The 14,798-nt window shown below is 43.2% G+C and overlaps 1 protein-coding gene across 1 annotated transcript in view; it reads left to right on the top strand.

Annotated features, from left to right (window-relative positions):
• Positions 1-11,559: 11,559 nt before the first annotated feature.
• srrm4 (serine/arginine repetitive matrix 4) overlaps positions 11,560-14,798 on the top strand; it is a gene marked incomplete at both ends in the record, with an annotated part of 113,136 nt that continues 109,897 nt past the window's right edge. Inside the window, one exon of the mRNA XM_084308034.1 lies at positions 11,560-11,762. Coding sequence (XP_084164160.1) covers positions 11,560-11,762 — 203 coding nt within the window. The remainder of the gene's footprint in view (positions 11,763-14,798) is intronic.

Here is a 14,798-nt window from a genome sequence, read left to right as displayed (position 1 = left end):
GGGGTTTATGTTCCCGGAAGGGGATATCTCCCACTGCATGAGGCACGTGACGTCACCCTAGGGTGCTTCTCGCCATCATCCTCTGGTGGCTGTTGACTGTCTGTCTGCATGTCTGTGCTCAGTACACTAGGCTGTGGTGTCTCTCTTTTCTCACACCCTACTCTGGAGTCCAGCTCTGGCTCCTGTGTCTGTGTCTCGTTCTCACATGTTGTCTTTGTGACAAACTTTACTAACCTGTGCTTTTGCACTTTCCCCTTACCGGGATAATAGACTAGAAACGTGGGGCTGCCCTTGTCATGCCCTACAAAAAGTCCTTTTTCACACCTTGACTCGAGTTTTCCTCTGTCCTGTTGGTAAGCATAACACCCTGACCCAAACTTGAGCATTCTGGCTAGATCACACCTTTTCCTGTCAGTGCTGTATATAGGGTGGTGCCTGTGTGCTTGTTAAAACACCGATTTCTGGTGTAAGCTGCTTCTTGGACCGCATAATGCCATAGATTCTTAGGTAAGTTACCGTCTATTAGCTTACACCTAGCCATTTCGAAAAGAGTGCGCCCTTCCCTCTCGGCTATCCCGTTCTGGTGCGGGGAGTAAGGACAGGACGTCTCGTGTCTGATCTTGTTCCTTCTCAGCAGTGACTGAAACTCTCTATTTGTAAACTCTGTTCCGTTGTCGGACCTTAAGCATTTTACGCTGCCATACGGAGCTACATCTGCAAGGAATTTCTCTGTGGCCTGGAGTGTGTCACTCTTTGCTCTGAGAAAGTAAACAAACACCCTGTACACACATCTGTGAAAGACTGCACATATTTAAAGCCACCTATGGACTCAATATTTACTGGACCAGCTAGATCTGTGTTAACTAGCTCAATTGGTGTCTTTACCTTTTCTGTGGGACCTCTGTTCCTTGTTTGAGTGAACTTTCCCTTTATACACACATCACATTCTTTGTTAGGTCTATGCTTTTCACCGGTAATGTGCATGCCTACTGTTACCGCCTGCAGCTTCAGTATATCCTCGTAATTACAATGACCCATGATCTCATGCCCTGTCTGAATATCATGACTGACATTACACATATCATTTTCATTACATTCTGTTTGTAGATAATACATTCTCTTGTACACCTCAATGTTAAATCTTGTATCGTCAGGCTCCACAAGAACATCGTTACCTTCATTGAAGAACACTTTTTGCAGTAGCAGATTTTACAGAAAATAGTTCTTGGGGGAACAAGCGTATGTAGAGGGCGTTCTTCAACGTCACTGCACCGGCACCCCTCACTGTCTATGAAGCATACCTGTGCGTCTCCTCTCCCCTGCGCCAACCCGAAAGTGCGCTTCCCGTCTGCCAGCTCCATGCTGTGTCTCTCCGGCTCGAAGGTGCTGTCAAAGTTCTTGAATCAGTTCCTGTCATTGATAATGTGGGACGACGCACCTGTGTCCAGATCAGTCCCTTCCTCTGGACCTGCTGCTGCTGCGTTTACTGGCTGGCGTATGCTGTCTGCGCCCCGAAGGTGAAGTCCTCCCTTCCCGCTGCTCTCCGGGCGTCGTCTCGACTCGCCTCACGTCCACCGCTGCCGCCATCTTGCACACAGCCGCCATCTTGCACGTGCGCATACCGAGTGCTCTGTTTGCGCTTCTTTCTACACACTCTGGCTGCGTGTCTCGAAGTTTTACAGAAACTACACCAAACAGTTTTTATGCACTTATCTTTTCTATCTTTTCGGTGACCCTTTTCTCCACATCGCCAACACACCATCTCCGTCGGGGGTCCGGCCTTTTTCTTTGGCGCTGCCCGGGCCTTCATTACCCTTTCTCCCGCCTCCTCTGGGACCGGGTCTGAGTCTTCTGAGGCCTCGACGTTCCGCAGCTTGACCTTGAACTCGCCCAGCGACATGTCCGCTGAACTGTGCGTCACCAACAGTGTGAATGGTTTATACATCTCCGGTAGTCCCCTCATAACCATCGCCATCATTAGTCCATAGCTCTGTGCTTCTCCTGCACTCTTGAGCGCTGTGATGATCTGTTCCGCTCTGATGACGTATTCAGTCACAGTCTCTGTGTTAGCTTTCTTCAGCGTGGTCAAAGTTATATACAGGGATACAATCCGGGGCCTACCTCTGCCGATGTAGTGTTCTCTTAACACTTTTAGACTCTCTCGGCCTTTGTCTTTTGTGTCCCGGAATATCAGCCACAAGCTCGTGTTGTCTAGGAGTGGTGCTAGCTCGCAGTATGCGTCAGCGTTCAGCTTAGTATCCAGGGCTCGCCTCCGTTATTTCTCCTGTGAGGCCCGTAAACATTTTCTTTTTCAGCCCCATTCCGTGCATACAGCACAACATCCGCTCTTCCCAGAACTTGTATTCTTCTGCCCTTCCATCAAACGTGGGCCACTTGCTCCTGCCTCTGGTCGCCATCTTTTGATCTTAGCTTAGCTGCCCGTTAGCTTAGCTTTAGCGTCCCGCGGTTTTCCCGCTGCTAAACTAGCCTGAACTGTTCAGCTAACTAGCTATCGTTATTTTGCTCTTCCGTGATCTGGGCTCATAACCTGTTGACAGAGTCACATGGGGAGCAATAACTTGTCATGATGACGAGGTCTTCTTTAGCCTTAACTGGCGTGGTTTATTTCACATATGTACATTGCACCACTAGACCTGCTCTCCGTGAGAGCTAGAGAGATAGAGAGAGAGACAGAGGGGGAGGGAACAATCCCTTATACCTGCTACCTGACGTCAGCTACAATAGCTGCGTCTCCATATGCCTATAGCGCCCTCTTACTGTGGAACAGTTAAAGTGCAGTTACATGCAGACATATTAACACTTACACTTAACAACCATGATGACATATTTCAACTACCTACATCATGAGTGTAATGGAGGCATTATTCTCCAACACTACTAGATCAACCTAAATTAACATATTTGGGATGGGCCCAAAATGTTGTCAGAACACATTTGGTCATGCTCATAGCATCGCCATCAGGACAGATTAGCAGCTGTATGTCAGGCTACACCGATGTTTGCAGGACTGACAGCAAAGTTCTAGATTTTGAGATGTCCATCTTGTGACATCATTTGGCCCATGGGCCCAGAGTTTACATTTACATTTAGTCATTTAGCTGACGCTTTTATCCAAAGCGACTTACAAGTTCTGTACGACAAGTCATCAGGAAGGGCACAACTCTATCAGCTGAGTAACAATGTTCATCAGAGTGCTACAGTGTAGGTTAGTTTATTAGGACAAGTGCATGACAGTAAGGTTAGTTAGGGTTAGATATTTTGGGTTGACCCCACAAATGGCTGTTTGCAGCTATGTGTTAATAATGGTACTGTAGGATATATTGTATCTGTGCTGTGCCATCCATGATTATAATTTCTGGCTAAAGAGCATCTGAAGTTCAATTCAGTCCTTACTGACACTGGCAGGAGTAATATGTTATGCTTTCGACCCATAGCCACATCAGCCTGATGGCAGTCATCAGATTTGCTCACTTTGATAGCTATCTGCGGTCACCAGGGGAATAAGGTGTATTGATTACTGATATCAGGCCCTCGGTTGTCAATCACAGAGGAAGGAGGTACACTAATTTTTTTTTTTTTTTATTGAACTGTTTTTATTTCTCCAAGAGAAGTTCGGCACAGTAACAGCACTGTAAAATATGCAGTTTTATTGCTTGTGTTTATCACCAGTGCCACCTGTGCAAAGGATGCTGCTTCTATATGGATTTTCATTCTGACTCCAGGGGAAAAAACATGTTCCTCCTGATGAATGTATTTGCAGAGTTAAGTGTAAATCCAAATGATAACTTCTATTCACAGCCATAAAGGAAGGGCAGCCTGTTGTGAACAGTCTCCACACTCTTATTAAAATTCCAACCTGTTTGTCTTTGCTCTGGTAGTGTGGATAAAATAATTCCTTATTGAATTGGTCGATTTTCACATTTTTATCATTCCCTGACATGCATAAAGTGCCAAGTCTCTATGGCGACGACCAGCATTGGAATGTAGTTAGGTTGGCTTGTGAGGGATAATCTTTATTTTATCTCTCCACCTAGGGGGAAGGAAGGAGAGCTATAAGCTACAGCATGATGGGTAATTACATTGGGAGATTGACTGCCTTGCCTGGTTTTATCCAATGCTTCTGAAGCTTAAGACACTATACACATACTTCCTGCTCTCTTTCTGTCTCTGTGACACAGCGGTGATACGAAGAGAGAATGGAAATTACATTCCATTTATATTCTGGATGGTACTGTATGCTAATTGGGTGATTCAATAAAGAAATGTATTCCTCTTTATTCCTCATCACTCTGTCCTAAGCTTGGCTGGTGTGATTATCTTCAAGTCCAAAACATGTATCATGACAGTAGTGATATAGTTATGTCTATATTTGTGATGGTATAATATACCATTCAGTATAACAGTCTTATAGTATTTCACTATGTCTATATTTCAGATGGTATAATATACCATTCAGTATGACAGTCCTATAGTTATGTCTATATTTGTGATGGTATAATATACCATTCAGTATAACAGTGTTATAGTATGTCTATATTTCAGATGGTGTAATGTACCATTCTGTATAACAGTCCTGTAGTATGTCTATATTTCAGATGGTGTAATAGTTATGACAATAGTTATGTCAATATTTCAGATGGTATAATATACCATTCAGTATAACAGTGTTATAGTATGTCTATATTTTAGATGGTATAATATACCTTGGCTTTCAGTATAAAAATCCTATAGTTGTGTCTATATTTGTGAAGGTACAATATACCATTCATTATAACAGTCCTATAGTTGTGTCTATATTTGTGATGGAACAATATACCATTCAGTATAACAGTCCTATATAGGTATGTCTATATTTGTGATGGTACAATAATACCATTCAGTATAACAGTCCTATAGGTATGTCTATATTTGTGATGGTACAATAATACCATTCAGTATAACAGTCCTATGCAGTAGGTATGTATATATTGTGATGGTACAATAATACCATTCAGTATAACAGTGCTATAGTATGTCTATATTTGTAATAGTATAATATACAGTTCAGTATAACAGTCTTATAGTATGTCTATATTTGTGATAGTATAATATACCATTCAGTATAACAGTGCTATAGTCTATAAGTGCCACGTATCACAATAGACCCAGGCCAGCCATATTTACTTCCAGGTTCCAGGGTGTTGATCAAAATGCCATTTTCATAGCAGCCATTCCAAAATATGCAACAGCTCAAAAATGCAATATCTTATCAGGTCTGTGCAGCCCGAGACAAAGCGAGGACTTTGGGGTTTACATTTTAATGAGAGGATTCTGAGTAAAACATTAAAACTATGCAATAGTCTGTGTCTTTTTGGCAGAATTCCCCTCCTCACAGTAAATGCAAAGGGATAGGGCATTGCACGTAATTTATACACTGTAATATGTTGGTGCTACTTGTAAAAGTTATTTCTAGTTCATAATTGAAAGAGGAGCTTGGAAGTCCTAACAGAGGAAATTATATTCTGGTGCTGTAAAAAAAAGAATCAGCATTGGCAATGATGCACATTTGAAAAAGGCGAGGAAAGGTCACATTGCGGTCACAGAGGCACTTCACTTAGCAAAAGTGAAAGGCCTCTCCTCTGTCCTGATTCTCCTAGACCTATCTGCAGCCTTCGACACAGTCAACCATCAGATCCTCCTCGCGTCCCTCACAGGAATGGGAGTGGCTGGCTCTGCGCTGACATGGCTGACATCATACCTCAATGACCGCTCCTATCAAGTGTCATGGAGAGGGACCCTGTCGGCCACCCGCCCCCTGCGGACGGGTGTTCCCCAGGGCTCGGTCCTAGGACCCCTTCTCTTCTCCCTCTACACCATAGGTGTCAAACTCACGGCCCGCGGGCCAGATCCGGCCCGCCACGTCATTTGATGTGGCCCCCCAAGAGCTCAGGTAAAAAAAAAAAAAAAAAATTTTTTTTTTTTTTACATTAATATTGGGTTAAAAAATAGCAGTGTTAAAATAATTGTGGGTTAATGCGTTAATAAAGCTTTAACTTTGACAGCCTTAGTTATTACACATTCTTACACATACATGTATGTTGAACATCTGAGGTAACAAAGGAAAAAAGCCAAAAGCACTTACTCCTCAGACATTCTTTGACAATTTTACAGCCCAAAATACAAAAAAGATCCACGCGGAATAGGTAACAAAGGGTTGAAGAAATATTGTCTGAACTGTCAGATACAAACTGGCTGTGTGAAATAACCGAGCATCTCGCTCAATTGAATAAGAAGCTGTAGGGACGCAAACAAGTCCCACCCAAAACTTGACCAATATAGTTGTGAACTGAGACAACCCTTATTTTGTTATTTTTGAGTACAGTTACAGTTGTGTGTTCATGCAGACACATAATAGCAATTTCATTACGAATTGAAAATGGGGGACCCTGATGTAAACAAGTCGAAAGTCTTTCTCTGGTCTGCATCCCCTTAACAATTGTGTGTATTGAGCTGTACTGTACTGTACCCATTCTGCAATCTGTTGATTAAAGTTAATTAAACTATCTTCCATTAGTTGGATGTATGGCCTCTGCAAGGTTGTGTGCAGCCATTTGTTTTTGTAACATCTGCTACATCTGTCCCACGTGTTCTTTGCAGCTCACAGTTAGTTCTGCCCCTCTTGACTGTGACAAAAAGGTTTTGAACAAACTTAATGTCATAGCTTGTATTTGATGATATTCTTCTTTGTTATTTACTTGAATGGTTTGATCATTGATTGGTGGAGTAATATGGGGTTCTGATAAACTAGAATTATTTGTTAAAATAACAAATAACATTTGTTAAAAGAACTTCGCCGCTCACATCGCAGCGCCAACCAGAACCTGCAGATTCCTCCTGAGCAACGTCAGAAGGATCCGCCCCTTCCTGACAAAAGAAGCCACCCAACTCCTCGTTCAATCAACAGTCATCTCCCGACTCGACTACTGCAACGCACTGCTTGCTGGCCTTCCGACCACTGCCACCAAGCCTCTTCAACTAATTCAGAACGCAGCGGCCCGCCTGATCTCAAACCTACCGAAGTCAGCCCATGACACCCCACTTCTTAGAGACCTGCACTGGCTCCCCATTGCCGCATGAATCCGCTTCAAGGCCCTCGACCTGGCATATCGTGCAGCAAAAGGAACCGCTCCCGCCTACCTCCGGTCAATGGTCTCTAACTACACACCATCAAGACCCCTACGCTCTGCATCTTCTGGCCGTCTCAGACCCACTCCTATCCGAGCTCCGGGAGGGTCATTAAGGAGAAGCCGCCTTTTCTCAGTCCTTGCCCCACAATGGTCGAACAAACTTCCCACCACAGTTAGGACAGCCGAAACCCGTCCAATATTTCGCCGTCGACAAAAGACGCACTACTTCAACCATTATCTGAAATGAAAAAAAAAAACTAAAATCTAACCCTAACTAACCTTACTGTCATGCTATATTATGCATACTAACCTACACTGTAGCACTCAACACTTTGATGAACATTGTTACTCAGCTGATAGAGGTGTGCCCTTCCTGATTACTTGTCATACAGAACTTGTAAGTCGCTTTGGATAAAAGCATCAGCTAAATTACTAAATGTAAATGTAAAGGGAGAATAATAATAATATTAGCATTAGCAATTAGCAATAATAGCATTATTTATTCTGATACAGTTTATATTTTGGTTAAAAGAAAACGCCAAAAACACATCTAATACGTTATGGTGACATAGAAACAAGCTGAAAATATTTTGACTCGAAAACTCATTGAGGAAAGAAACACAACATGGCGGTTCTATTTTGAATAGGTCTGTGACAACAGGAAAACAAATCTATACTAATGAATATATCTGCACTAACAACTGCAATTACTGTCATTGTTGTCTGGCACGCAATTTCCCACACAGTGAGTAGCAATCCAGCTCCAGCCGTACCTCCTAACATATACTGCTGTTGTTCTGTTTCCTTGGACCGTGTTCTTTTCTTCAGATGGGTGTTCAATGGTTAGCACGGTGAATGTGTCACTGCAGACACAACACAAATTACAGACTGTGGTACAAACACTACATTGGTGTATATTGTGATTTTTGTGATGGAAGGCTGGATGTGAAGCAGTTGTATCATCACTGATAAATGCTCTTGCTCCATCCCTGTGATCCCCTACAATACAACACACAGTAATATTATGCGTTTGTCTTTATTATAATACAATGCAAGCTAAAATTACATATCTCCACAATGCGGACTTAATGCACCTTCTTATATCTTTCGACTCTACTTTACTAGCACCACCAGCACTTTATAAAATACATTCAATAGGAGGGAATTCATTCCGCGGCCCTTGGCACAGACCTTCTAACCTCGACACCAAGTTCACAGCAGAAAGGGCTATTTGATATTCGACACCATGAGGGAAAACATATTCCATGTTTTTCTGGACTGACCTGTCTCTATTTTTGCCCTCTCGTTTGATTGGAGTGCGCTTCCTGTCTATCTGTATGCAAGGCACACCAATGAGGAAGACACTTATCATTAAGTGGCCAGCGTTGTTATACATTAAGGTTTCATGTTATCGGCTAATGTATGCATTGTTAATCTGTCTGAGATGCTGTGCTACATCTTCATGCATATCTATTAAGGGAAGAGACATATACTAATTCAACTCTTGATCAACTCTTCCGCATGGGGAAACAAAGTTACTGTTGTTACATAATGAGACTTTCTTTTTTTTTTACTTTAAGTTTCAAACGTTAAAACATTTCTCAACCAGTTTGCAACTCAACTGAGAGTGAGCTTGATGTGCTCCCAGTGTGTGCAATATAGTGGCTTATATTCAAACCAGCAAGACAGTTGTAAGACTTCAATGTACTAGGGCCTGATCTCTGCAAACGACGAGAGGGCCTACCTGGAGGAGGTCAAGGTTCTAGCGGGATGGTGTCAAGAGAACAGCCTCTCCCTGAACGTCAGCAAAACAAAGGAGATGATTGTGGACTTTAGGAGGTCGGGGTCAGGGACTACAGCCCCCTCAGCATCGACGGGGCACCGGTTGAGAGAGTGAACAGTTTCAAGTACCTTGGAGTCCACATATCCGAGGACTTGACATGGACCTCACACATTGACAGTGTTGTGAAGAAGGCATGGCAACGCCTCTACTTCCTCAGACGCCTAAGGAAGTTCCAAGTCAGTCAGAAGATCCTTAAGAACTTCTACTCATGCACAATAGAGAGCATACTGACTGGCAATATCACCTCCTGGTTTGGGAATAGCACCGCACAAGACCGTAGCAGACTACAGAGAGTGGCCCGCTCAGCCGAGCGCACAATTGGAGGTGGGCTTCCCACTCTCCAGGGCATTTACAACAAGCGGTGCATGGGCAAGGCTAAGAGAATTATCAAAGACTCGAGCCACCCAAACAACTGCCTCTTTGAACTGCTGCGGTCAGGCAAGCGATACAGGAGTCTCATGGCCAGCACAGAAAGACTCAGAAGAAGCTTCTATCCCCAGGCCATCAGGATGCTCAACGAACAATAACACTATGTAATAACCATCAAATGCATTCACTGCAGCACCCACTTTAACCACTTTAGTACACATAAGCACACTTAATATTTATCGGTAAAGAATTTGCGCTACAACCCATACCTCATTACACCTTACTATAAATTATATTGTACCTAAATTGTACCTCATCCCACTTCTGCTTTGCACTGTATAGTATATTGTATGGTAACTCAGTTACTTATACTCTACATAGAGCATTGTATATATGTATATACTGAACATTTTTGTCCACGTACTTGACTTCTATTTTATACTTGCTATACTTATTTTATTATCTATTTTTGCCTAGCACAGCCTCTGGAGCGAAACAGAAAGAAGCATTTTGTATAAAAGTATTCTGTACTTCTGTATGACAACTAATAAAGAAACTTGAAACTTGAAACTAGTGTTGAAAACTAGCACTTGTGCTATAAACACGCAAAACAACACATCTGGTCTGTCCACTGTGACTGGTCCAATGTAGCTGTGCATGGTGTCCCTTTTAAATAAGAAATGTTCATTCATTCAAGAGTGTATACCAAAAAGCAAAGATAAGCATAATGCCTGTCATGGAAACAACATGGTAGAAGAACAAATAATCAACATATCAGTCTGTTCTTTCATGTGATAATTGATAAACAATCCCAATATTCGACTCAAAGAATCTCTTTTAAAGGTGTTAAATAGTGTGGCTTTAGCATCAATGATCTCGCCCAGTTATTTTAAGTCTCAAACATCAGGCTACAGCAGTGGCCATTGACAGATGAAATGTGCCATTAGAGACAGAAGCTTGGGAGGAGAGAGGGGAGGGAACCGGAGGAGGAGGATGAGAGGGAGGGAGGAAGGAGAACGCAGCGGTGCCACTCTAGTGCCACTCTGCTCTCAGTCATGTTATCTACAAGTGCACATAAAATTTCGCTGAGTAAATTTTACTCAAACTCATTTACTCTGCGAAATGTACTGTGTGGAAGAGAGAGGTACGCAGTGTTGGGGAGATGCAGAGCCCTGGGGGTATTGTGCCACATGCACCGGCTGCTCCTTGTAGAATCGAGTCTTTTGTTATGCTGATGTCGGGGCAAGATGCTCAGCCTTTTGTCCAAGACACTCAGGGAAGGACACACAGGGAGGCAGTGAGGGGAGAGAGAGAGAAAGAGAGAGAGAGAGAGAGAGAGAGAGAGAGAGAGAGAGAGAGAGAGAGAGAGAGAGAGAGAGAGAGAGAGAGAGAGAGAGAGAGAGAGAGAGAGAGAGAGAGAGAGAGAGAGAGAGAGAGAGAGAGAGAGAGAGAGAAGGTGCCCCACTCTGCCTGGCCGGCCTGCCCCCCTTCCGCCTTGACGTCACAGGCTATGGGAAACAAAACAAGCGCGCTTGTCAGCTGGACTCCTCACTCGCTTTGAACACACACGCGGCACACACACACCACCTCCCCACATGTACCAAACGCACACTCACCTCAGCACCCGCTCAGACCTCGTCCGCACATGATGGCACATCAGTACACACACACACAGGGTTCTCACTTCATCTGTCTTGCGACTGATGCCTAATTTCTAACTGAAGCCGGAGACGGGGTACCGTCAGGGAGAGAACAGATTATTCTGTCAAGCTAAGGGACGGAGGACAGGAGAGTGGCAGCAGATGTGACAGGAGAGGCGGAGAGGGAGAAACCCAATCTCCCCTCCATCTGGGAGAACAATACCCAGCCTCCAGTTGGAGGGGGCAAGTCTTTTGTCCCTCTTCCCACACTCCCTGCAAAAGAGTGAAGAGGAGAGGCGCTGACACATTGACCTACTGTGCGAGAGGGGGGAAAAGCTGCTGTGTTCGCAGACAGAAGATCGCTGCTCTCAGTGTGGTTTGATTCAGTACTTGGACAGCTCCTCGAGCGACTTCACTCCTGCACACAGTTGTGTATGTGTTTCCATGTGTGCATAGACTCTTTATCTAGTGAGGTACCATAGTGTGTTTTAAAGCCACATTGGGAGACCCAGGAGCACCGATGCAGCCGCTCTTTCCTCTCCAGCTGAGCCCCTGTTGCCCCTCTCCCTCCCTGGGGGAGCAAGGCACGACAGCCGGTCTCCAGCAGCTTGAGGAGAAGCAGCTCTTTGAAAGGTTCTGGAGGGGGACCTTCAAGGCTGTGGCCAGCCCGAGACCCGGGAGCATCATTGTGGCCAGCATCACTGCCCGGAGGAGGGTGGTCAGGTGAGTCCTCTCTCCTCCTCTCTCCTTTGTAATATTTGGTCCATGCCTATTGCAAAAACAAAATTCGATTTTATTTGTATTTGAAATATCTTTGCTTTCCTACTGATACAATGAGGATACATTTTTGGAATATGTTTTCCCTCATGCCGGTGTGGGATATAAAAAAAAAAAAAATCATGCTTGATATGTTGTGTTGTTATCTTTCGCTGTTGCTTCCATTACTCACAACATGGTAACAACCGGTTGAATGTCAAATATTAAGAAGTTTCTGAGAAGAAATCAGTGTGCTCTCTTCTGCTTTCGTTTTGGTCAGGGACATACATACCTCAACATCTTCTACCTTGGCTTAAGCACGCAGAGTTGCACATACGGACTGCAGAGTGACATACACGCAAACACAGCTGCCGTGAAGAGGGGTCTGGGTAATTGTCCCCTTTAAAGGTCATGTGGCCGGATCTTCGAGCCTCTGTAATGTCAGCTGCAGCCCCTCCAGTGGCGTGGTCTTGTGCCAGTGACTCTGATGGAGGGGAGCCAACATGTCGCGTGTGTGAGCCCACTTTCATCATCCGAAAGGTTATAGCCGCCGATTTACGGCCCCTGGAGGCCAGGTGGGGTGAGAAAGGAAAGGGAGGAAGAGAAAAGAGGAAGGGTACGATTCTGATGTTTATCATCCTCTTCTCATCCTTATCTGTCTCTTTCTTTCTTTCTTTCTTTCTTTCTTTCTTTCTTTCTTTCTTTCTTTCTTTCTTTCTTTCTTTCTTTCTTTCTTTCTTTCTTTCTTTCTTTCTTTCTTTCTTTCTTTCTTTCTTTCTTTCTTTCTTTGCCTTTTGACAGCTTCATCCCCTTCATCATGTGTCACTCAGTCCGCTGCGCCTGTTTGTCCAACACTATGCACACCAGTGGCAATGTCACCGGCTTGTATTTACAAGCTCACTGAATGAGTAGATCTGGAAAATGGCTTAGGCCTACAGTATATGCAATATATAGAGGATACACACACATGCACACTAGATGAGACATACACCGACATACATTGCAGATATTTGTGCATGTATAAATCTACACACAAAAACACACACACACACAGACAAATATAGGCATACGTAACCACAGAGAGATATGTTTGCACATGCAAAATGCACATGCACACAGTTGCACACACTCTTATACAGTACCTGTATATCCACATCCACATCCACTCATGCATGTTACATGTATGGTACACACGCATACATCACCTCATACCGATACAGAGTTAGGCGTCCACACACACACACACACACACACACACACACACACACACACACACACACACACACACACAAGTGCATACTTACATGCACAAGCACACGGACACACAGACACATGCATATCAGAATGATGTACTTTGTGCTTGGGTGACCATTGAATGGTTTTGACACCCACTATCAACTCTCCCTTATGTGAAATTAGCTTAATGAGAATTAGAACGGCCCATTTCATCCCACATCGGCACATGCAGGGGAGAGATACATTGAACCAGATAATGTGTCTTTAATGCCAGGATTATAATGCGACACATGGATTGGTTATAGGGTGGTTTATTGGGTGAAATGGTAGAACAGGACAAAATAAAACACCTCCTTATTATGGGCTAAATCAGTGGTTCCCCTACCTTTTTGGACTCAAGGCACACCAATAGTCAAACCAGGATCTCGAGGCACACCAAGTTACAGTCACGGTAATCAATTATGCCGATTGTCTCAAATGTCATGATTGTATTATCATTAGAGAGATAGAGAGAGATATTTCTCCTATCTGGTACACTGACAAAACATTTGACAGGCAGCAATAACATCACTAGTCACTATTTATATGAATCAGTACAAGAGCTTGCATTGCAAGTCAAGTGTGCAACACATTATTATTTAGATTAAATAAGACCAGCAAGAATTATTATGACAATAATGATAAGCTGATGTATGTTATGATTTGGGGATGATATCAAGGCCTATGACTGATGAAGTAAGACAACTTTGCCTCTGCAATCAGAGATTTCAGAACCGTAGATGAGAGAACAGTGCTGTGTCAAGGACATGTGTAGGTAATAGGCATCTGATTAACAAATGCAGATATTGTATAGTATTTATATTGATCTCTTATCTGAATAAGACAAGTAGTATGTTCATTCATATCACCAGCGACTAGAGAATACTATTGTTACAGAGTACAACTCTATTGTTACAATAGACGGATAGATGGGGCAATCAAACAAAGCCCTAATCTTTCATGGCTTTAGGGTAGAATTGAACTTTCAGTTTGCAAAAATACTTGCTGATGCATTATCTGGCTATTACAAGACAGAATTAGTGGACTGGAGAAACTGAACATCAATATTAATGTAGCTGTCTCATAAACGTCACAACTTGAGTGAGTGAGTTCAGTTAGTGAGAGAGGGAGAGAGGGAATTACCTGAATCTGATACACAGCTATTGTTATCTGTAGAATAATTCAATTTATGCTTTGTTTTCAAGAGCCTCTTCATCACTGTTGGCATCATGATGTTAGCTAACGTAACTTTTTCCTGCAGATGACACACTCGGGTTCCACACAGTCCAAGTAACCATATGCAGGATACATTTTCATACTGTCTGTTGACAGTTGTTGCTCTTTTTTTCTTGACGTGGAATGCCTTCCTTTTTGTTAGTTGGTTAGGGTGGCATCTGTGCAAGAAATCTGTCCGTTCTGGCATCACAAAGTTGTTTCATAAGATTTAGCTAGCAGCACATTATGCAACTCATTATGAGTCCTGACATTTGCTAAATAATTATTCCCCCTCATGTTACCTATATTGATGTGAGAATGTGAATGGAGGTATACAAAAAGATTTCCCACTAGTTATGAATGATTGAGTGCTGACACAAATGTATGTTGAATGGAGATTTGTCTAAGTTAGAAATGCTATTTTATGAAGCCTCATAAAATTAATTAGTCGTCCTAAAATTCCACAGCACACTTGATCCTGCTTCACGGCACACCGGTTGAAAACAAACCTTG

This window comes from Notolepis coatsorum (genome assembly GCF_963971535.1).
Source record: "Notolepis coatsorum genome assembly, chromosome: 1".
Lineage (NCBI taxonomy): Eukaryota > Metazoa > Chordata > Actinopteri > Aulopiformes > Paralepididae > Notolepis > Notolepis coatsorum.
This window is presented reverse-complemented; position numbering and strand designations above follow the sequence as displayed.